The sequence below is a fragment of the Somniosus microcephalus genome, chromosome 24 (assembly GCF_052327205.1).
Source record: "Somniosus microcephalus isolate GS21.2 chromosome 24, FLI_Smic_1.0, whole genome shotgun sequence".
Lineage (NCBI taxonomy): Eukaryota > Metazoa > Chordata > Chondrichthyes > Squaliformes > Somniosidae > Somniosus > Somniosus microcephalus.
The window spans coordinates 5982288-6003611 of NC_141010.1; the positions used below are offsets into that span (position 1 = coordinate 5982288).

General features: G+C 49.1%; 1 protein-coding gene across 1 annotated transcript in view; it reads right to left on the reverse strand.

The window, feature by feature from the left end:
- skap1 (src kinase associated phosphoprotein 1) overlaps positions 1-21324 on the reverse strand; it is a 504878-nt gene that overhangs the window by 115159 nt on the left and 368395 nt on the right. The window contains exon 11 of the mRNA XM_085966146.1: positions 2108-2167. Coding sequence (XP_085822272.1) covers positions 2108-2167 — 60 coding nt within the window. The remainder of the gene's footprint in view (positions 1-2107; positions 2168-21324) is intronic.

The window sequence follows — 21324 nt, forward strand, 5'->3', positions numbered from 1 at the left end:
AATCCACCCATGGATTTGCTGCCAGTTGGCATGAAAGAGGATCTCTCTCCGAACCCCATTAGTACTTAAAATTCCACAGATTTGCAGCAACAAGCCTTGTGATTTTATGCTAGTCTCTAACAGTCATTTACTTCAGTGCCTCCGTCATCTGGAACCCACATGTGAGCACATTGAGAACTTCTAAAGTCATTTTAACTTATTTTCATCCCCAGTCCTGCTAAAAGGGACTGCCTGCGTGGATAAAGATCCTATTGTGTATGGGAATGGTGGTTTATAGAGATAGATATACACAGTGCTGATCAGATGCTCCACAGAACATAATGATTCCTGCGTGACTGTTCTAGAAGAGACAGCATGGCGTCTGTGGTTGAGGGGGTGGGCCAGCACTGAACAGTGGCAGCGTGAGGCTGGATGAATATAGTGGAGTTTTGGCTGATGAACTTGGACAATCAAGGAGTATTTCTACAGTAAATTTCCTCAGAGGATTAAATGAGAAGGGAGAGTCCATGATAGGGGAGAGTGTACAGTGGCTGTGGGAGGAGATTAAACGGGTTGGTAGAGTCCATGATAGGGGAAAGTGTACATGGGCTGTGGGAGGAGATTAAACGGGTTGGTAGAGTCTGTGATAGGGGAGAGTGTCCATGGGCTGTGGGAGGAGATTAAATGGATGGGTAGAGTCCGTGATAGGGGAGAGTGTACAGGGGCTGTGGGAGGAGATTAAATGGATGGGTAGAGTCCGTGATAGGGGAGAGTGTACAGGGGCTGTGGAAGGAGATTAAATGGATGGGTAGAGTCCGTGATAGGGGAGAGTGTACATGGGCTGTGGGAGGAGGTTATATGGATGGGTAGAGTCCGTGATAGGGGAGAGTGTACAGGGGCTGTGGGAGGAGATTAAATGGATGGGTAGAGTCCGTGATAGGGGAGAGTGTACAGGGGCTGTGGAAGGAGATTAAATGGATGGGTAGAATCCATGATAGGGGAGAGTGTACATGGGCTGTGGGAGGAGGTTCAATGGGTGGGTAGAGTCCGTGATAGGGGAGAGTGTACATGGGCTGTGGGAGGAGGTTCAATGGGTGGGTAGAGTCCATGATAGGGGAGAGTGTACATGGGCTGTGGGAGGAGGTTCAATGGGTGGGTAGAGTCCATGATAGGGGAGAGTGTACATGGGCTGTGGGAGGAGGTTCAATGGGTGGGTAGAGTCCGTGATAGGGGAGAGTGTACATGGGCTGTGGGAGGAGGTTCAATGGATGGGTAGAGTCCGTGATAGGGGAGAGTGTACATGGGCTGTGGGAGGAGGTTCAATGGGTGGGTAGAGTCCGTGATAGGGGAGAGTGTACATGGGCTGTGGGAGGAGGTTCAATGGGTGGGTAGAGTCCATGATAGGGGAGAGTGTACATGGGCTGTGGGAGGAGGTTCAATGGATGGGTAGAGTCCGTGATAGGGGAGAGTTTACATGGGCTGTGGGAGGAGATTAAATGGGTTGGTAGAGTCCATGATAGGGGAGAGCGTACATGGGCTGTGGGAGGAGGTTCAATGGGTGGGTACAGTCCATGATAGGGGAGAGTGTACATGGGCTGTGGAAGGAGATTAAATGGGCAGCAGTGTCAATGATTGGGTAGATTGTACGTGGGCTGTGGAAGGAGCTTGAAATGGGCCAAATGGCCATTTTTCATTCCATGTTTTTAAGTGCCCTTATGTGCACTTTCCAATATGGGGTTGGGGCAGGGGGAGGGAAGGGTGTTGGGGGGGGGGTTGGGGAAAGGGAACAGTCGAGCCTGCAGACATCCATCAATACCACTTCCTGGATTAACTGATGGAGATACTGGGATGGCACTATTTGCTGGTCGATGTGGCTCAGTTCCATAGCAGGCAGTGTTCCGACAATTGAGTCATCACATGAGCTAGAGTTAACACTCAATGCAGTAGGTGACTTGGGCACATAATGTAGAGGGGGTGGGGGGGACACATGAATTTTAAAACGGGATGAGGGGAGATCTGAAGTTGCCTAACCTTTAAATAAGTCAGAAACCAAACTTCAGATTTGCAGGCCTGAAAAGCAGAATTCTGGAGCGGAACCTGGAATCTCCATACTAATCAATAAAGTTACCTGGGCAGCCGGTACCATCGCTTTCTTCCTCTGGGGGTATGGGTGGAGGGAAGTCATCCTCTGAAAGAAAGAACACCAAGTGATGTGTTTACTCTCTGTACATTCCTCCTTTTTTGTTCCCATTCCCTGGTCTTCTCAGACTTTTTCAAAAAAGAAAATTATTTACTTATTAATTCACGGGATGTGGGCGTCACTGGCAAGGCCGGCATTTTTTGCCTATCCCTAATTGCCCTTGAGAAGGTGGTGGTGAGACGCCTTCTTGAACTGCTGCAGTCCGTGTGGTGAAGGTGCTCCCATAGTGCTGTTAGGGAGGGAGTTCCAGGACTTTGACCCAGCGACGATGAAGGATCGGCCGATTTACTTCCAAGTCAGGATGGTGTGTGACTTGGAGGGGAACTTGCAGGTGGTGGTGTTCCCATGCGCCTGCTGCCCTTGTCCTTCTAGGTGGAAGAGGTTGCGGGTTTGCGAGGTGCTGCCGAAGAAACCTTGGCGAGTTGCTGCAGTGCATCTTGTAGATGGTACACACTGCAGCCATGGTACGCCAGTGGTGGAGGGGGTGAATGTTTAAGGTGGTAGATGGACTGCCGATCAAGCCTCTTCACCAACTGTAGCCAACAGAAACGGGCAACTGCCCTGCTCCCAGGGCCTATGCCAACACCAGGTGAAGGGATGATCACATCAGCCCCGGGACGACTCTGCAGCTGAAGTTGCCTCTCTCCCTGCTTGGCCTCCAGTTGGCAGCATCTTAGCTGAGGTGGAGAGGTCAGCAGAGTGACAGAGTCTAACCTCCATGACCCAGTGCGTTGGTTGAATGACCCATTGTAGTGTCAATTGGGAGATGCCTCATCGTTTGAACAAATCCTAACCAGGGTTGATGTATTCCATAATGCAGGTACACACAGGAGCTACTTCCGTACGAGCACAACATTAAATAGTATTACAACTGTCAGCCGTAGCTCAGTTGGTAGCAGTCTCTCGTCTCTGAGTCAGAAGGTTGTGGGTTTCAGTCCCACTCCAGAGTCTTGGGCACATAAAGCTAGGCTGACACTCCAGTGCAGTACTGAGGGAGCACTGCACTGTCGGAGATGCCGTCTTTCGGATGAGACGTTAAACCAAGGCCCTGTCTGCTTTCTCAGGTAGACTTAAAAGATCCCATGGTACTATTTTGAAGAAGAGCAGGGGAGTTATTCCTGGTGTCCTGGCCAATATTTATCCCTCAATCAACTTCACAAAATTAGCTGGTCATTATTACATTGCTGTTTGTGGGAGCTTGCTGTGCAAAAACTTGGCTGCCACGTTTCCCACATTACAACAGCGATTCCACTTCAAAAATACTTCATTGGCTATAAAGCGCTTTGAGACGTCCGGTGGTCGTGAAAGGCGCTATATAAATGCAAGTCTTTCTTTCTATAGAATGTACAGCACAGAAACAGGCCATTCGGCCCAACTGGTCCGTGCCGGTGTTTATGCTCCACACCAGCCTCCTCCCACCCTACTTTATCTCACCCCATCAGCATATCCTTCTATTCCTTTCTCCCTCATGTACTTACCTAGTATTCCCCTTAAATGCATCTATACTATTCGCTTCAACCACTCCCTGTTCCACATTCTCACCACTCTCTGGGTAAAGAAGTTTCTCCTGAATTTCCTATTGGATTTGAGTGACCATCCTATATTTATGACCCCTGGTTTTGGATAACCCCAATATCTTACTTGTACTAAATCTCTCATAGAAACATAGAAGATAGGAGCAGGAGCAGGCCATTCGGCCCCTTGAGCATGCTCCGCCATTTAATGAGATCATGGCTGATCATCCAAATTCAGTGCCCTGTCCCTGCTTTCTCCCCATATCCCTTGATGCCTTTAGTCTTAAGAAATATATCCAACTCCTTCTTGAATATATTTAATGAATTGGCCTCAACTGCCTTCTGTGGTAGAGAATACCACAGGTTCACCACTCTCTGGGTGAAGAAATTCCTCCTCATCTCAGTCCTAAATGGCTTACCCCTTATCCTTAGATTGTGACCCTGGTTCTGGACTCCCCTGCCATCGGGAACATCCTTCCTGCATCTAGTCTGTCTAGTCTTGTTAGAATTTTATAAGTTTCAATGAGATCCCCTCTCATTCTTCTAAACCCCAGCGAATATAAGCCCAATCGACCCAATCTCTCCTCATACATCATTCCTGCCATCCCAGGTATCAGTCTGGTGAATCTTCGCTGCACTCCCTCCATGGCAAGAACATCCTTCCTCAGATAAGGCGACCAAAACTGCACACAATACTCAAGGTGTGGTCTCACCAAGGCCCTGTACAACTGCAGCAAGACATCCTTGTTCTTGTACTCGAATCCTCTCGCTACGAAGGCCAACATACCATTTGCCTTCTTAACCACCTGCTGCACCTGCATGCTTACCTTCAGCGACTGGTGCACAAGGACACCCAGGTCTCGTTGCACTTCCCCTTCTCCCAATCTATTACCGTTCAGATAATAATCTGCCTTCCTGTTTTTGCCACCAAAGTGGATAACCTCGCATTTATCCACATTATACTGCATCTGCCATGCATCTGCCCAATCACCCAACCTGTCCAAATCATACTGGAGTTTCTCGGCATCCTCCTCACATCACACACGCCCACCCAGCTTTGTGTTGTCTGCAAACTTGGAGATATTACATCTAGTTCCTTCATCTAGATCATTAATATATATTGTGACTAGCTCAGTGTGCTTTCTCAATGTTGCCACTAACTTGCGAACACCCGTGTTAAACAAGTGTGCAGAGGGGTTTGCTACGAGCACGTTAAGTGTCCCGTACAGGAACAGCACCTGTCGGTAAAACGTACTCCATGACTTTCCGGATTACTGACTGATAATGGACACCAGTGATTTCCACACGGTGACCGAATCTAACTTCCATTGATTTTTAACGCGAATGAAAGTCGGGCGGTTTCTATGATCTGTAACACCCGTCTTCTGCCTGGGCGGCAAGTTGAAGGTCAACCTCACAGTTGAAAAGCAGAGTTCGCCCAGCTCGGGTACTGCATGGCTTGACACAGCAGTTGTGCATCCACCTTGTAACTTAACACCGATCCACATAAGAAGATATTAGGGCAGGTGACCAAAAAGCTTGATCAAAGAGGTAGGTTTTAAGGAGCGTCTTAAAGGAGGAGAGAGGGGTGGAGAGAGGCGGAGAGGTTTAGGGAGGGAATTCCAGAGCTTAGGGCCCAGGCAGCTGAAGGCACAGCCGCCAATGGTGGAGCGAGAGCCAGAATTGGAGTAACACAGATATCTGAGGGTTGTAGGGCTGGAGGAGATTACAGAGTAGGGAGGGGCGAGGCCATGGTGGGATTTGAAAACTATGAAGGATGAAAATTTTAAAATTGAGTCATTGCCAGACCAGGAGCCAATGTAGGCCAGAGCACACGGGGTGATGGGCGAGCGGGACTTGGTGCGAGTCAGGACACGGCAGCAGAGTTTTGGAGCTGATGTTTACGGAGGGTGGAAGTTGGGAGGCCAGCCAGGGGAGCAATTTTTTGAAGCAGAATTTTGAATGAGTCATTCTTTAGAAATGTAAAATCCAGGAGGCTTGCAGTTTTATTACACTAACAATTTTGTCCAAAAGGAAGCTCATTAGTGAAATCTCCCCGCAAGACTATTGCAACTAAATCCTTTCCTACCTTCGAGCATTTTTTTTTTTTGCTCCATATACATCCCGTCTTCTACCCCCTGTGTTTCATCCAAATGGAAATCAATTCAAATCAGCTCAAGGTTCTGTGCTTATTTATAAATCTGATATGAACTCATTTGAGTCAAGCTCAGGGTAGACCCAGGGGACGGCAGGCTGTAAAGCAGATCTGTTCAAAATGAATCAGGTTTGGGACTGGAGCTGCTCGTGAACGTATATAACCTGATTAGAATTGACTTTGAATAAATTTGGGCGAGTGAATGCTGGCTCTGCTCAGGCTGTGACTGGCCACGTGATCAACACGGTCATTCTGCCCGACCCACAGCTTCGAAGTTACACTAATGCAGCCTTTTTGCTCTCGACTGTTGCCTCGATGGTGGTACAGATCAAACTTGGATTCACGCTCAAGCAACAGAGATTAAACCCAGGCCTTTAAGATGATTAAAGGATTTGAAAGGGTAGATAGAGAGAAACTATTTCTTCTGGTGGGGAGAGTCTAGAACAAGGGGGCATAACCTTAAAATTAGAGCGAAGCCGTTCAGGGGTGATGTCAGGAAGCACTTCTTCACACAAATGGTAGTGGAAATCTGGAACTCTCTCCCCCAACAAGCTATTGAGGCTGGGGGTCAATCGAAAATTTCAAAATTGAAATTGACAGGCATTTGTTAGGTAAGGGTATTAAGGTTTACAGAACCAAGGCGGGTAGATGGAGTTAAGATACAGATCAACCATGACCTAATTGAATGGCAGAACAGGCTCAAGGGGCTGAATGGCCTCCTCCTGTTCCTTTCTGCCTGGTCACGTCCTTTAGGAGGACTCCAGCTGTTTCTCCTGGCCGGAGAGTCTGGAACTAGGGGGCATAGTCTCAGGATAAGGGGTCAGTCATTTAGGATTGAGATGAGGAGAAATTTCTTCACGCAGAGGGTTGTGGATCTTCGGAATGCTCAGTATGAGGGAAATCAGCCCTCATATCTTTTATTGGGAAGGAGATACCTTCAATTGAAATACAATTACACAGAATTTACAGCACAGAAACAGGCCATTCAGCCCAGCTGGCCCATGCTGGTGTTTCTGCTCCACACAAGCCTCCTTCCACCCCTCTTCGTCTCACCCTATCAGCATAACCTTCTATTCCTTTCTCCCTCATGTGTTTATCCAGCTTCCCCTTAAATGCATCTGTGCTATTCGCCTCAACCACTCCCTATGGTAGCAAGTTGCACATTCTCACCACTCTCTGGGTAAAGAAGTTTCTACTGAATTCCCTATTGGATTTATTAGTGACTATCTTATATTGATGGCCTGGTTCTGGTCTCCCCCACAAGTGGAGACATCTTCTCTATGTCTACCCTATCAAACCCCTTCATAATATTAAAGACCTCTATCAGGTCACCCCTCAGCCTTTTCTTGTTCAGAGAAAAGAGCCCCAGCTTGTACAACCTTTCCTGATGGGTATAACCTCTCCGTTCTGGTATCATCCTTGTAAAACTGTTTTGCAACTTCTCCAGTGCCTCTATATCCTTTTTGCAATATGGAGATCAGAACTGTGCACAGTACTCCTAGTGCGGTCTAACCAAGGTTCGATACAAGTTTAACACAACTTCTCTGCTTTTAAATTCTAATCCTCTAAATTTGGTAGGACGACCTGGGTCCCATCATCTGTCTCCAATACATACTTCAAGATAAACGGCAGATCACTAAAAGTACCTACCGTTGAAGCAATCCTAATTACAGTGCTCCTGCGCGCTTTCTGACCTCGGTCCTATAATGTGCCTTTAACCAGTTTGTACCCAGGCTCCCGTCGTGGCTTCATCATTTAAACTGATGCACAGCTTTTCAATTCCGTTTAGTGAGGGTAATTTTCACACTGGGCATGGGCAGAAAAGGGGGCAGTTTGCAGATAATCCTCCCGTTAAACACACTGCTCAATTCCACTGAAGCCAATAGAAAGGAAGATCAGGCGGTGAGTTTAACAGGCGACAAATGTCAATCTTCTGCCCACTCTCAAAGTGAAAATTACTCCCAGTAACTTTTACACGTCTATAAGTTGGGTCATTTAAAATTCTCATCCTTGTTTTCAAACCCCTCCATGGCCTCGCCCCTCCCTATCTCTGTAACCTCCACCAGCCCTATGAGATCTCTGCGCTCCTTCAATTCTGGCCTCTTGAACATCCCCGATTTTCATCGCTCCACCATTGGCGGCCGTGCCTTCAGCTGCCTGGGCCGTGAAATCGCCCTAGTAAAACGTCCCGAGGCTCTTCACAGGAGCGGTTATCAAACAAAATTTGACACCGAGCCACATAAGGAGATATTAGGACAGGTGGCCAAAAGCTTGGTCAAAGAGGTAGGTTTTAAGGAGCGACTTAAAGGAGGAGAGGCGGAGAGGTTTAGGGAGGAAATTCAAGAGCTTAGGGGCCCAGGCAGCTGAAGGCACAGCCATCAAATCAGGAGTTAAGCACATAGTTGAGGCAAAGACTCTGGTGCAGTACTGAGGGAGAGCTGCATTGTTGGAGCTATCCTACGGATGTTCAGGCGGATGTTTATCATCACATGGCGCTGTTGGAAGAAGAGCAGGGAGGTCTCCGGGTGTCCCGTCCAAGATTCCTCCCTCAATCAACACCATAAAAAAAAACACAGATTAACCGGTCATTCATCTTATTGCTTGTTGCGGATATTGTCGGTGCAGAACAAGTCGCTGCAGTTCGCTAGCGATTTAAGTGTCCTGCAACATTCTGGTGGGACAAGGGCACGTGTCATCGATCACTAGATAACGGGAGATAAAACATCCGAGAAGAGAAAATCCTGAGATTTCACAACCTCTTCAAGGTAATCGAGTGAAAGAACCACAGGATATCACTTGTAACATCTCTCAGCCATGATCTGCTGCATTCCACACATGACACTCCCTCGCCATGCACGGTTCAAGGATATGTATCTCGGGGGGGGGGGTAAATACTTTAACGCAACAATCAACTCAACGAGGTATGCTGGTATCTTAAAGCTGTTCACACCATCCGGCATACTGATACATTATCATGGAGCATTTTATCACTTTAATGTAAGTTATCACTTGTCATAGAACCACACAGCACAGGAGGACATTCAGCCCATTGTGCCCGTGCCAGCTCTCTGAAAGAGCTATCCAGTTAGTCCCACTTCCCCCTGCTCTTTCCCCATAGCAAATTTTTCCTTTTTAAGTATTTATCCAATTCCACCTTTGAAAGTTATTATTGAATCTGCTTCCACCACACTTCAGACAGTGCATTCCAGATCATCATAACTTGCTGCATAAAAATAATTCTCCTCATCTCCCATCCTGGCTTTTTTTGCCAATTATTTTAAATCTGTGTCCTCTGGTTACCGACCCGCCTGCCAGTGGAAACGGTTTCTCCTTACTTTATCAAAACACCTTTTATGTTGCATTGTAAAGTTGAATAGCTACTTTCTGATTCCCCCAATAGCTCAGTTGGTAAAGGTCCAAGGTTACGTAGGATTACATAGAATATATAGCACAGAAACCTTCTATTCATTTCTCCCTCATGTGCTTATCTAGCCTCCCCTTAAATGCATCTATACTATTCGCCTCAACCACTCCCTGTGGTAGCGAGTTCCACACTCTCACCACTCTCTGGGGAAAGATGTTTCTTCTGAATTCCCTATTGGATTTCTTGGTGACTATCTTATATTGTTGGCCTCTAGTTATGCTCTTCCCCACAAGTGGAAACACTCTCTCTGTCTACTCTATCAAAATCTTTCATAATGTGTAGAACTGAGCCAAACATCAAGAAGGTCCCAGGTTTGATCGCTGATCTGTGCTGGGCCATCCAATCCCGGTGCTGGGCCATCCAATCCCGGTACTGGGCCATCCAATCCCGGTGCTGGGCCAGCCAATCCCGGTGCTGGGCCATCCAATCCCGGTGCTGGGCCATCCAATCCCGGTGCTGGGCCAGCCAATCCCGGTGCTGGGCCATCCAATCCCGGTGCTGGGCCAGCCAATCCCGGTGCTGGGCCATCCAATCCCGGTGCTGGGCCATCCAATCCCGGTGCTGGGCCAGCCAATCCCGGTGCTGGGCCATCCAATCCCGGTACTGGGCCATCCAATCCCGGTGCTGGGCCATCCAATCCCGGTGCTGGGCCATCCAATCCCGGTGCTGGGCCATCCAATCCCGGTGCTGGGCCAGCCAATCCCGGTGCTGGGCCAGCCAATCCCGGTGCTGGGCCAGCCAATCCCGGTGCTGGGCCATCCAATCCCGGTGCTGGGCCGTTCAGTCCTGGTGCTGGGCCATCCAATCCCAGTGCTGGGCCAGCCAATCCCGGTGCTGGGCCAGCCAATCCCGGTGCTGGGCCATCCAATCCCAGTGCTGGGCCGTTCAGTCCCGGTGCTGGGCCATCCAATCCCAGTGCTGGGCCAGCCAATCCCGGTGCTGGGCCATCCAATCCCGGTGCTGAGCCATCCAATCCCGGTGCTGGGCCATCCAATCCCAGTGCTGGCCCATCCAATCCCGGTGCTGGGCCATCCAATCCGAGTGCTGGGCCATCCAATCCCAGTGCTGGGCCATCCAATCCCAGTGCTGGGCCATCCAATCCCAGTGCTGTGCCAGCCAATCCCGGTGCTGGGCCATCCAATCCCAGTGCTGGGCCAGCCAATCCCGGTGCTGGGCCATCCAATCCCAGTGCTGGGCCGTTCAGTCCCGGTGCTGGGCCAGCCAATCCCGGTGCTGGGCCATCCAATCCCAGTGCTGGGCCATTCAGTCCCGGTGCTGGGCCATCCAATCCCAGTGCTGGGCCATCCAATCCCAGTGCTGGGCTGTTCAGTCCCGGTGCTGGGCCATCCAATCCCAGTGCTGGGCCATCCAATCCCAGTGCTGGGCCATTCAGTCCCGGTGCTGGGCCATCCAATCCCAGTGCTGGGCCATCCAATCCCAATGCTGGGCCATCCAATCCCAGTGCTGGGCCATCCAATCCCAGTGCTGGGTCATTCAGTCCCGGTGCTGGGCTAGCCAATCCCAGAGATGAGCCAGCCAAGCCCAGAGCTGAGTTAGCCAATCTCAGTTGGGGCAGAAATAGGAGACTCTACAATGGGATCCAGTGCCCTGGGCTAGGGAGGGTAAAATTAGCCAGGGTTCCGACTCCTGATCACTGTCCAATGACATGGTTACGAAACATAACTCCTGACGTGGGAGGCCATTCATCCAACCCTGCACGCCCTTCTATAGAAACCAACAATCCCTCGTCACAGCATCTATCTGTCTCTTGAAAAGCTCTAGACCTTTAGTCCAAAATGGTTTGGAAGGGGTACCAGCAATGCTCACTCTCCCCAGCATTCTATCAGGCAGCTGCTCGATCTCGTCGGAATGTACTTTACTGTAGACCTAAACTTGAAAAGCAATTTCCACAATCCATGGCTGCTACTCTTGTCAAGGGCTTTCGTCAGGTCAATAAAATCTGTTCCCTACATTTTTCTTGCATTTGTCATGTGACAAAGAGCATATTGATGGTTGCTCTGTGTTTCTGGAAGTAGGCTGTCTAAAACAGATGATCGAGGAGCAACCTGCTTATAATCTTCTGGCTATGGATAAAAGGGAAGATTCCCAATATATTTACTGGTCATATTTGTTCCATTTCCACAGTGCATGCTAACAATGCTGCAACATTAAAGATTCTGTGGGATCGAAACTCTTCAGATTAACTGACATGCGAATTGAGCCGTGCAGTTAGAACATAGCGCCGATATCTGTGAACCTCTTGTTGGCATTCCATCAGGACCAAGAGCTTTCCTATTCTTCCTCATCCTGACAGCCTTGTTAGTTTCCTCTACTATCCATAATTGGATGGATAGGTTGCTTTATCAATCTATCCACAGCTTCAACTGTGATGTTGGAAAGGTCATCTAGCAGATTGTCAAAATGCTCATGCCATCTTTGTAGGATTGCAGTTTGGTCAATGATTGGTGAACTGTCATCCGTGTGCTTCAACGGGACAGAAAGAGCCCACACTAGTCTACAAACTTCCTTCAGAAAGTTGCGGAAGTTTTGTGTTTTTTGTGTCAACAGTTTCTTCTGCCCATCTATCCCACCTCTGATCTTGTGACAATCTGGTCTGAATTGTCTATTGACATAAATTCCCTGACCATTGAATTGGGATCAGCCTACGGTTCCACAGCTGCTCGCTGCTTCTGCTAGACATGTCCAACAGCAGAAGCAGCAACTTGCATTTATATAGCGCCTTTAACATAGTAAAACTTCCCGAGTTCACAGGAGTGTTATAAGATGAAATCTGACACCGAGCCACATAAGGAGATATTAGGACAGGTGACCAGAAGCTTAGTCATAGAGTCATAGAGTAATACAGCACGGATAGAGGCCCTTCGGCCCATCGTGTCCGCGCCGGCCATCAAGCCCTGCCTAATCTAATCCCATATTCCAGCATTTGGCCCGTAGCCTTGTATGCTATGGCATTTCAAGTGCACATCCAAATGCTTCTTAAATGTTGTGAGGGTTTCTGCCTCCACAACCCTTTCAGGCAGTGAGTTCCAGACTCCAACCACCCTCTGGGTGAAAAAGTTCTTTCTCAAATCCCCTCTAAACCTCCCGCCCTTTACCTTGAATCTATGCCCCCTAGTTATTGACCCCTCTACTAAGGGAAAAAGCTCCTCAGCATCCATCCTATCTATGCCCCTCATAATTTTGTACACCTCAATCATGTCCCCCCTCAGCCTCCTCTGCTCCAAGGAAAACAAACCCAATTTGCCCAGTCTCTCTTCATAGCTGAAGCGCTCCAGCCCTGGTAACATCCTGGTGAACCTCCTCTGCACCCTCTCCAACGCGATCACATCCTTCCTGTAGTGTGGCGACCAGAACTGCACACAGTATTCCAGCTGTGGCCTAACCAGTGTTTTATACAGCTCCATCATAACCTCCTTGCTCTTATATTCAATGCCTCGGCTAATGAAGGCAAGTATCCCATATGCCTTTTTTACCACCTTATCCACCTGTTCCGCCGCCTTCGGGGATCTGTGTACTTGCACGCCCAGATCCCTCTGACCCCTGTCAAAGAGCTAGGTTTTAATGCACATCTTAAAGGAGGAGAGAGCAGTGGAGAGGTTTAGGGAGGGAATTCCAGAGTTTGGGCCTCGGCAGCTGAAGGCACGGCCGCCAATGGTGGAGCGATTATAATCGGGGATGCCAGAATTGGAGCAGGGCAGAGATCTCGGAGGGTTCTTGGAGGTTAGAGATAGGGAGGAATGAGGCCATGAGAGAGATTTGAAAACAAGGATGAGAATTTTAAAATCAAAGCACTGCCGGACCAAGAGTCAATGTAGGTCAGCGAGAGAAGTGCTCAGTCCTGGATGGTGTTGAGCTTCTAGTGTGTTGCAGTTGCAGCCTTGCAGGTGAGTATTCCATCATACTCCTGACTGGAGCATGTAGCTGGTGGAGAACCTCTTATTTTCAGCCGAGCAGACAGATGGGACTTTAGTGTACTGTATGATAGAATCATAAAATGATTACAGCACAGGAGGAGGCCATGCGGCCCTGTTGCGGCTCTCTGCAAGAGCACTTCAGCTAGTCCTACCTCCCCCGCCGCCCTTTCCCCGTAGCCCTGTAAATTTCGTCCTTCAGGAACTTATCCAATTCCCTTTTGAAAGCCACAATTGAATCTGCCTCCACCACCCTTTCAGGCCGTGCATTCCAGATCCTAACCACTCGCTGCGTAAAAAAGATTTTCCTCCTGTTGCCTTTGGTTCTTCTGCCAATCACCTTAAATCTGTGTCCGCTGGTTCTCGACCCTTCCGCCAATGCGAACAGTTTCTCTCTATCTACCCTGTCAAGACCCCTCATGATTTTGAACACCTCTATCAAATCTCCTCTCAACCTTCACTGTGCTAAGGAGAACAACCCCAGCTTCTCTAGTCTATCCACATAACTGAAGTTCCTCATCCCTGGAACCATTATTGTAAATCTTTTCTGCACCCTCTCTAAAGCCTTCACATCCTTCCTAAAGTGCAGTGCCCAGAATTGGACACAATACTCCAGTTGAGGCCGACTGAGTGTTTTATAAAGGTTCATCATAACTTCCTTGCTTTTGTACTCTATTACTCTATTTATGAAGCCCAGGATCCCGTATGCTTTTTTAACCGCTTTCTCAACCTGCCCTGCCACCTTCAATGATCCAACAGATGGCACCTCCAATAATGCAGCACTTCCTCTGTAGCGCACTGAAGTGTTGGCTTAGATTATGCACTGGTGTCTGTCGTGAGGCTTGAACCCACAACCCTCTAAGCAAGAGGCAAGACTGCTACGAATTGAGCCAAGCTAACACTGAACAGGGAAAGACATTAAAGGACTCAGTTTAAATGGCTTGACGAGGATGCATTTCTGGAGAGGAGTGAATGGGAGATAGGAGCCCAGAAAATAGATCTGCGATATTAGCGTACAGTTAACGCATTCAAATGAAATTACTCTGTGTGCTATTTTAGTGTCGGCCGTGGCTCAGTGGGTAGCATCTTTGCCCCTGAGTCAGAAGGTTGTGGGTTCAAGTCCCCCTCTAGAGACTTGAGCACAAAAATCCCGGCTGACACTCCCAGTGTACTATTGAGGGAGCGCTGCACTGTCAGAGGGGCAGTACTGAGGGAGCGCTGCACTGTCAGAGGGGCAGTACTGAGGGAGCGCTGCACTGTCAGAGGGGCAGTACTGAGGGAGCGCTGCACTGTCAGAGGGGCAGTACTGAGGGAGCGCTGCACTGTCAGAGGGGCAGTACTGAGGGAGCGCTGCACTGTCAGAGGGACAGTACTGAGGGAGCGCCGCACTGTCGGAGGGGCTGTACTGAGGGAGCGCTGCACTGTCGGAGGGGCAGTACTGAGGGAGCGCCGCACTGTCGGAGGGGCAGTACTGAGGGAGCGCCGCACTGTCGGAGGGGCAGTACTGAGGGAGCGCCGCACTGTCAGAGGGGCAGTACTGAGGGAGCGCTGCACTGTCAGAGGGACAGTACTGAGGGAGCGCCGCACTGTCGGAGGGGCAGTGCTGAGGGAGCGCCGCACTGTCGGAGGGGCAGTACTGAGGGAGCGCTGCACTGTCAGAGGGACAGTACTGAGGGAGCGCCGCACTCTCGGAGGGGCAGTGCTGAGGGAGCGCCGCACTGTCGGAGGGGCAGTACTGAGGGAGCACCGCACTGTCGGAGGGGCAGTACTGAGGGAGCGCCGCACTGTCGGAGGGGCAGTACTGAGGGAGCGCCGCACTGTCGGAGGGGCAGTACTGAGGGAGCGCCGCACTGTCGGAGGGGCAGTACTGAGGGAGCGCCGCACTGTCGGAGGGGCTGTACTGAGGGAGCACTGCACTGTCGGAGGGGCAGTACTGAGGGAGCGCCGCACTGTCGGAGGGGCAGTACTGAGGGAGCGCCGCACTGTCGGAGAGGCAGTACTGAGGGAGTGCCGCACTGTCGGAGGGGCAGTACTGAGGGAGCGCCGCACTGTCGGAGGTGCCGCCTTTCGGGATGAGATGTTTAACCAGGGCACTGTTTGCTCTCTCAGGTGGATGTTAAAAATCCCACTGACACTATTCGAAGAAGAGCAGGGGGGAGTTCTCCCCGGTGTCCTGGCCAATATTTATCCCTCAACCTACATCACTAAAAACAGATGATCTAGTCATTATCACATTGCTGTTTGTGGGAGCTTGCTGTGTGCAAATTGGCTGCCGCGTTTCCTACATTACAACAGTGACTGTACTTCATTGGCTGTAAAGCGCTTTGGAACATCCTGAGGTTGTGAAAGGTGCTGTAAAAATGCACGTCTTTATTTTTTTCTTTATTTTAACAGCAGCGTAAACGTGTTACCATCTCTATTAAAGTAGCGAATAAAGCAGCTTTATATGGATATACATTAAACAGTCAAACGCAAAAGTCGCACCACGTAATAGGCTTTGGTGGGAAGGTGGGGTTGAGATCTATCAAGAGGGGACAGGCTGTTGGATCTAATAGCCTTTTTCTGTTCCTAAGAATTTTTTGTTTGTGACAAATTGCAGCATCAGGTCGTCAGGATTCAGTAGTGACATTTCTAATCATTGACCGAAGGCCAGTGAACAACCTCTCTATATATCACAAGGGGAAAAGAACGCAACGGGCCAGCTCAGCGGGCAATAGACAGGGCCGTGACTTTTATAGGTCAGATCAAGGAAAATATATATGAAAAGAAAGACACTGGTTTCAACAAAGGCACCTGCTGGTCTCGTGTCGGGAATGATACTCACTTCCATCGTATTACCGCTCCTATAACTCATGCACCCTCCTGGGTCTGCCTCTCAATAAGTGAAAGTTAATCTCACCACACAGCCCTCGCTAAGTGCTGGGTTTCCAGCAATCCGCGTGTCTACCAGCGATGATTCAGCAAAAACTTTTCATTTTCTTTGTAAGTGATATTCCAAGTCGTCCTTGAGTTCCTTAAATTCGCCAACAAAGCGAGCTTTCTTTTTTTTTGGTGAGAGTTAAGTAAGGAACGCTTTGAGTTCTTTGGGAAGGTGACCATTTTGCATTGCAAATTGTACTTCCAATAGGTGACCCTTCATACTATTGAAGCAAAGGGAGAGGCGGGGAGCAAGGCACAGTATTGTTTGATGAGGAAGTGCGAGGGGAGGGGGAGGACATAATCTGAGCCAAAATATTTGGGGGTGGTGTGATGGAACGGCATCTCCTCATTTCCATCCCCCAGTGGACAAGCCTATGGGTAGGGCAAAACCATGTGAGTCAGCAATATCGCATGCAACAACAACCTGCATTTATACAGCGCCTTTAATGTAGTAAAACGTCCCAAGGCGCTTCACAGGAGCGTAATCAGACAAAATCTGACCCGAGCCACTTAGAAGAAAGACTTGCATTTCTATGCTCCTTTCACGGCCATCGGACGTCTCAAAGCGCTTTACAGCCAATGAAGTACTTTTGAAGTGCGGTCACTGCTGTAATGTGGGAAACGCGGCAGCCAGTTTGCGCACAGCAAGCTCCCACAAACAGCAATGTGATAATGACCAGATCATCTGTTTTTTTTGTTATGTTGGTTGAGGGATAAATATTGGCCAGGACACCAGGGAGAACTCCCCTGCTCTTCTTTGAAATAGTGCCATTGGATCTTTTACGTCCACCTGAGAGAGCAGACGGGGCCTCGGTTTAATGTCTCATCTGAAAGACGGCACCTCTGACAATGCAGCACTCCCTCAGTACTGCACTGGGAGTGCCAGCCTAGCTTTATGTGCTCAAGTCCCTGGAGTGGGACTACGAACCCACAACCTTCTGAACACCGAGTGTGCTACCAACTGAGCCACAGCTGACACTAGATATTAGGACAGATGACCAAAAGCTTGGTCAGAGAGGTAGGTTTTAAGGAGCGTCTTAAAGGAGAGAGAGGTGGAGAGAATTAGGGAGGGAATTCCAGAGCTTGGGGCCTAGGCAGCTGAAGGTACGGCTGCCAATGGATGAGCGATTAAAATTGGGGATGCACAGGAGGCCAGAATTGGAGGAGCGCATTGTTGTGTCCGGTCCAATTCTGGCTCCTTGGAAATGAGGATCCAGACTAGAGAGCAATGGACAAAGAAACAATCACACACCACGCAAGACTTTTCTCAGGGACTTCAATAGATCCTGACATCTGAGATCATGGACTGCGACCCAGGTGAAACTCCCAGTGCATCATTGTGGTGAGATCCAAAATATGCAGCTTTACACATTGATGTGCGCCATACTGAAATAATTTTGTAAATGCACCCCACATTATCATGTGAGGTAAATCCATTGTAACACAAGCACTCACAATGCTTGGATCCTAACACCAAGGCATTGGGACCAGACTATTTGCTCATCAAGCTATGCTGTTTCATTAAGTCGATTATTATAATCAGCTATCCAACCTTTAGAAAAAACACTCACAGACTTATTTAAAATTCCCCAAATACCGCACAGTTCCAGGAATGTTGTTTACCAATCAAGCGTATCCTGGGGCATGTGCATATCTGGCATTGTCACCTGCCTTGAATTGTTACCTGGCCTGGAAGGCTCAAGAATCTTTCTCCCCCCATGAGAAGTTTTTTCCAGCGTTGTTAATAGATTTCCAAAACACTGCTTCTCTTGGACAGAAAGAAAGACTTGCATTTATACAGCGCCTTTCACGACCACCAGACGTCTCAGCCAAAGAAGTACTTTTGAAGTGTAGTCACTGCAGCCAATTTACACACAGCAAGCTCCCACAAACAGCAATGTGATAATGATCAGATAATCTGTTTTAGTGATGTTGATTGAGGGATAAATATTGGCCAGGACACCGGGGAGAACTCCCCTGCTCTTCTTCGAAATAGTGCCTGTGGGATCTTTTGCGTCCACCTGAGAGAGCAGGCGGGGCCTCGGTTTAAGGACTCATCCGAAAGATGTGTCAGCATAGATTTTTGTGCTCAAGTCTCTGGAGTGGGACTTGAACCCACAACCTTCTGACTCAGAGGTGAGGGTGCTGCCCACTGAGCCACAACTGACACTTATACAATTAGTATTTTTAAAGAGCTTTATGTCAACAGACCAGCATTCCATAAATCTCGCAGCACAGCTTAGACAGGAGCCGCCGGCTTGCACACAATTATTTTTGTTGTTTAAATCGGGATCTGCATCTGAAATGATCATTTAATAGGATGTGGATGCAACAGAGCATGGGCTGAACATGGTTTGGGATCTTCACTTCTATTCACACAAACTGTTCCTTGCCTGCACAGAGCTGGGAGTCTTGCAGCACCCACTGAAGGACCGCTCCTTGTATCTTAGCGCCAAATGACCCTGGCGGACACAGATGAGATTATCACCTTTTTATTTTAGACTTTGGTTACTGACATTTGCTTTGGTGCCCAGCTTTTGACACTTTGCCAGCACTTTGTTCTTGTTATTTGCTGGAGTTCATCCCAGGTTTGGCTCTTGGGCTGTCAGGGGCACTGGGAATGCTGCACTGTCGGAGGTGCCATCTTTCAGATGAGACATTAAACTGAGGCCCCGTCTGCCCTCTCAGGTGCACGGCAACCGTTTTGAAGAAGAGCAGGGGAGTTCTCCCCGGTGTCCTTGCCAATATTTATCCCTCAACTAACATCACTGAAAACAGATTATCTGATCATTATATTGTTGTTTGTGGGAGCTTGCTGTGCGCAAATTGGATGCCACGTTTCCCACATTACAACCGTGACTACACTTCAAAAGTACTTCATTGGGTGTAAAACGCTTTGGGGTGTCCTGAGGTTGTGAAAGGCGCTGTAGAAATGCAAGTCTTTCTGTCTTTCAGCACCCCAGGGTTCCTTGACGCGATCTAGCGACCCGTGGACAGGACTGCACTTGGTTGTGATGCTCTTCATTGCCAAGTACCCTGCTGACGCTCACCTTCTATATGAAGAATACCAACTAGGCAAGGTCCAGAGGGAAAAACCACTCTGTGGGAATGGATCCTCGCAAACCAGTGCTGGCAGGAGAGGGGGAAGAAAATAAAAGGATGGAAGGAAGAAACAGGGACATGGGATTGGAGTATATCACTCCCATTAAAGAGCTCACGCTGGCACAATGGGCCAAATGGCCTCCTTCTGTGCTATAAGTTCCACGAGTCTATGATGAGTAATTAGAGTGGGAGGAGGCACGTGTGGGGTATAAACACAGGCACAGACCTGTTGGGCCGAATGGCCTGTTTCTGTGCTGTTAATTCTCTGTAGCGACTGTCAACATTCTGATTGGTGCAGTTCGTGTACAAACGCTTAATGTGCTCGTACTAACAATCTTTTCCCCTCCCATCCTGAATATATAGAGTTTTTTGCACCTGTACAGTTAGAACATAGGAACAGGAGGAGGCCGTTCAATCCCTCGAGCCTGCTCTGCCATCCAAATAGATCTTGGCTGATCTGTATCTCCATTCCATTTACCCGCCCCCACAGGTGCTTGCCCAAGTGACCACAGTGAGTGTCAGATAGCTATTTGAGTGTGGAGGCATCGCCCAAACGTGCCCTCGTCCAATGATCACACACTCCCAAGGTCAGTGAGACCAATGGAATGTGCCAGGGACCTTCTGGGTCTCAACTGCTCACTGCATAAACTCACCGAGCCATGAATCTGAAAGGTAATCAGGGTACAGTGTCATCTTCTGCAACCACGGAGCTCAAGTTGACTTGGGTTGGCCTGTAGGCCACCGAGAATCAGCATCCCCGACTGCCAGCTTCTGTGAGCCACATTTCCCTATTTAACCTCCTCCAGCTCTACAACCCTTCGAGATCTTTGCGCTCCTCCAATTCCAGCCTCTTGCGCATCCCCCACTTCCTTCCCCCCACCATTGGTGGCCGTGCCTTCTGCCACCCGGGTCCTAAGCTCTGGAATTCCCTCCCTAAACCTCTCTCTCCTCCTTTAAGAGGCTCCTTAAAACTTCTCTTTGACCAAGACCTGTCCTAATGTCTCCTTCTTTGGCTCGGTGTCAATTGTTTTGTCTGACAACGCTCCTGTGAAGTGCCTTGGGACAGTTTACTATGTTAAAGGCGCTATATAAATGCAAGTTGTTCTAAGTTCTACAAGGTGAAGTTTTCAAAAGATACCTCAACTTCCTTGCACAATGCTGGGCATTTATTTCAAGAGAAGACTTATTTCTGTCTTCCAATTACTGTGTCCAAAGTGGCCTACAGACTCAGTTACAGTCTCAGTTTAGCTCAGCCGGTAAGACTCTCATCTCCGAGTCAGAAGGCGGTGGCTCTAAGCTGCAGTCCAGGACGCAACTACTTCATCCAAGTGGACACATCACTGAAGCGCGGCACGGCGAGAGCTGCTGTCCTTTGGGTGAGACGTCAAATCGAGGCCCCACCCGCCTGTCGAGGTTGACATCGCAGATTCCATTACACTTTTTTTTTAAATAAAAGAGATGGGGAGTTCTCCTCGTGGTCCTGGCCAACATTTATCTGTTTAACCAAAACAGATTATCTGGGTCGTTCATCTCAGCGCTGTTTGTAGGACCTTGCTGTCGGCAAGCTGACAGAGTCACAACGCACCGGCCCCTCCGGATCTTCGTGAAGCAGGTGACACACCTCAATCACACCTCCCTCCCCCCTTCCTGGTCAACCCAAGTCTCCTCGTGCCCTGCTCCTCCAGCTTGCCCAGGCGGCCGATTGTGGTGCGGGTGCCCACAGCCCCTGGGGTACTACCCGACCAGCCTTGTGTGCCTCCTCTGGCCGCCCTTCCGACCTGTCCACCAATAACCGCTGCAGCCATGCTTTGGGTCGGGAACTTCCTCTGTACTAGTCGCTACTGTGACGATAATTCGAAACCTTCCCCTTCACTAAATAATCATCATTTGATTTGAATGCGGTTCCAGACCACTGCACAAGATTATCATTACTGATGTTAACGAGCAACAGAGCAGGCTGTCTGCTCCTCATTTTTCACTAATGTTCACTAATCTATTTTTGGATGGGTAGAATCCTCAGATCAGCATTAAACACAGACCCTTGGTGCTTTCAACAGACATCAAACCCCTTCTTATTCCCGCTTAGCTTCGTTTGCCAA